Below are 990 nucleotides of genomic sequence, written 5' to 3'. Positions count from 1 at the left end.
CAATTTCGCCCGCCGCCGGTTCGCCCGCAAAGTGCAGGTCCAGACAAACTGCTTCGGAGAGCCTCTCGCGTCAATCTGCTGCCAGCAGAAGCTGCGTCCGCAGGAGGTGCTGCTGCTGCTGCTGCTGCTGCTGCTGCTGCTGCTGCTGCTAAGGCTAACGCCGAGAGGCAAAGGCCAGGCTCTAAGAGGCACCCACAGCTCCGCGCCTTGGGCTCGCTGGCGGCTGCTGCTCCCCGTCTTCTCCGAATCTGCTGCTGCTGCTGCTGCTGCTGCATTTCTTGCTGCTGCTCTTGCTGCTGCTGCTGCTTTTGCATTTCTTGCTGTAGCTGCTGCTGCTGTTGCAGGCGTGCAGTCGGCAGCAATAGCAGCACAGAGGCCGGGGAGGGTCAGGGCTCCGGGAGCCGCAACCACAGCCACAGCAGCAGCAGCAGCAGCAGCAGCAGCGTGGCCTTCAGCAGCAAACACAAGGCCTAGGCCAGGAAGAAACAAAAAAAGCGGATTGCTGCAGTCCCCAGACACGGCAGGCAGCTCAGCAGCAAACAAAAGAGACTCCAGGCTGCTGCTGAACCCCCAGGGGGATGCAGCAGCAGCAGCAGCAGCAGCGGCTGCTGCTGCTGCTGCTGCGCCGGCTGTGCCTCCTGCTGCTTGATGTGCTGCTACTGCTGCTGCTGCCGGGCTGCAGACGCTGTGGGTGACTGCTGCTGCTGCTGCTGCTGCTCCTTGAGCCGAGGGCTGCAGCAGCTGCAGCAGCTGCAGCGGCAGCGAAAGGTCTGCTGCTGTTCTGCAGCAGTAAATGCATTTCATATCTTTTGCTTCCTGCCCTAACATAGGCAGCGTCCCTCGCCCAGATAATTTACCTATTGCTGCTGCTCTTGCTGCTGCTGCTGCTGCTGTTGCTGCCGGCGTGTCTGCTGCACCCACAAACTCGCCTCCCGCCCAGCCCCTTACAGGGTCACTTCCGGGGCCCGACCCTGAAGTGACCAGAGCTCC

At 62.0% G+C, this 990-nt stretch overlaps 1 protein-coding gene across 1 annotated transcript in view; it reads right to left on the bottom strand.

Annotated features, from left to right (window-relative positions):
* The window catches only part of ETH_00039725 (uncharacterized protein), a gene marked incomplete at both ends in the record, with an annotated part of 3,594 nt that overhangs the window by 968 nt on the left and 1,636 nt on the right, over positions 1–990 (bottom strand). Inside the window, one exon of the mRNA XM_013374013.1 lies at positions 50–990. Within this exon, the coding sequence (XP_013229467.1) occupies positions 50–990 (941 nt within the window). The remainder of the gene's footprint in view (positions 1–49) is intronic.

The sequence above is a fragment of the Eimeria tenella genome, genomic scaffold (assembly GCF_000499545.2).
Source record: "Eimeria tenella Houghton genomic scaffold, Eth_scaff1896, whole genome shotgun sequence".
NCBI lineage: Eukaryota > Apicomplexa > Conoidasida > Eucoccidiorida > Eimeriidae > Eimeria > Eimeria tenella.
Note: the sequence above shows the minus strand (reverse complement) of the source record. Positions and strands in the feature narration are given on the sequence as shown.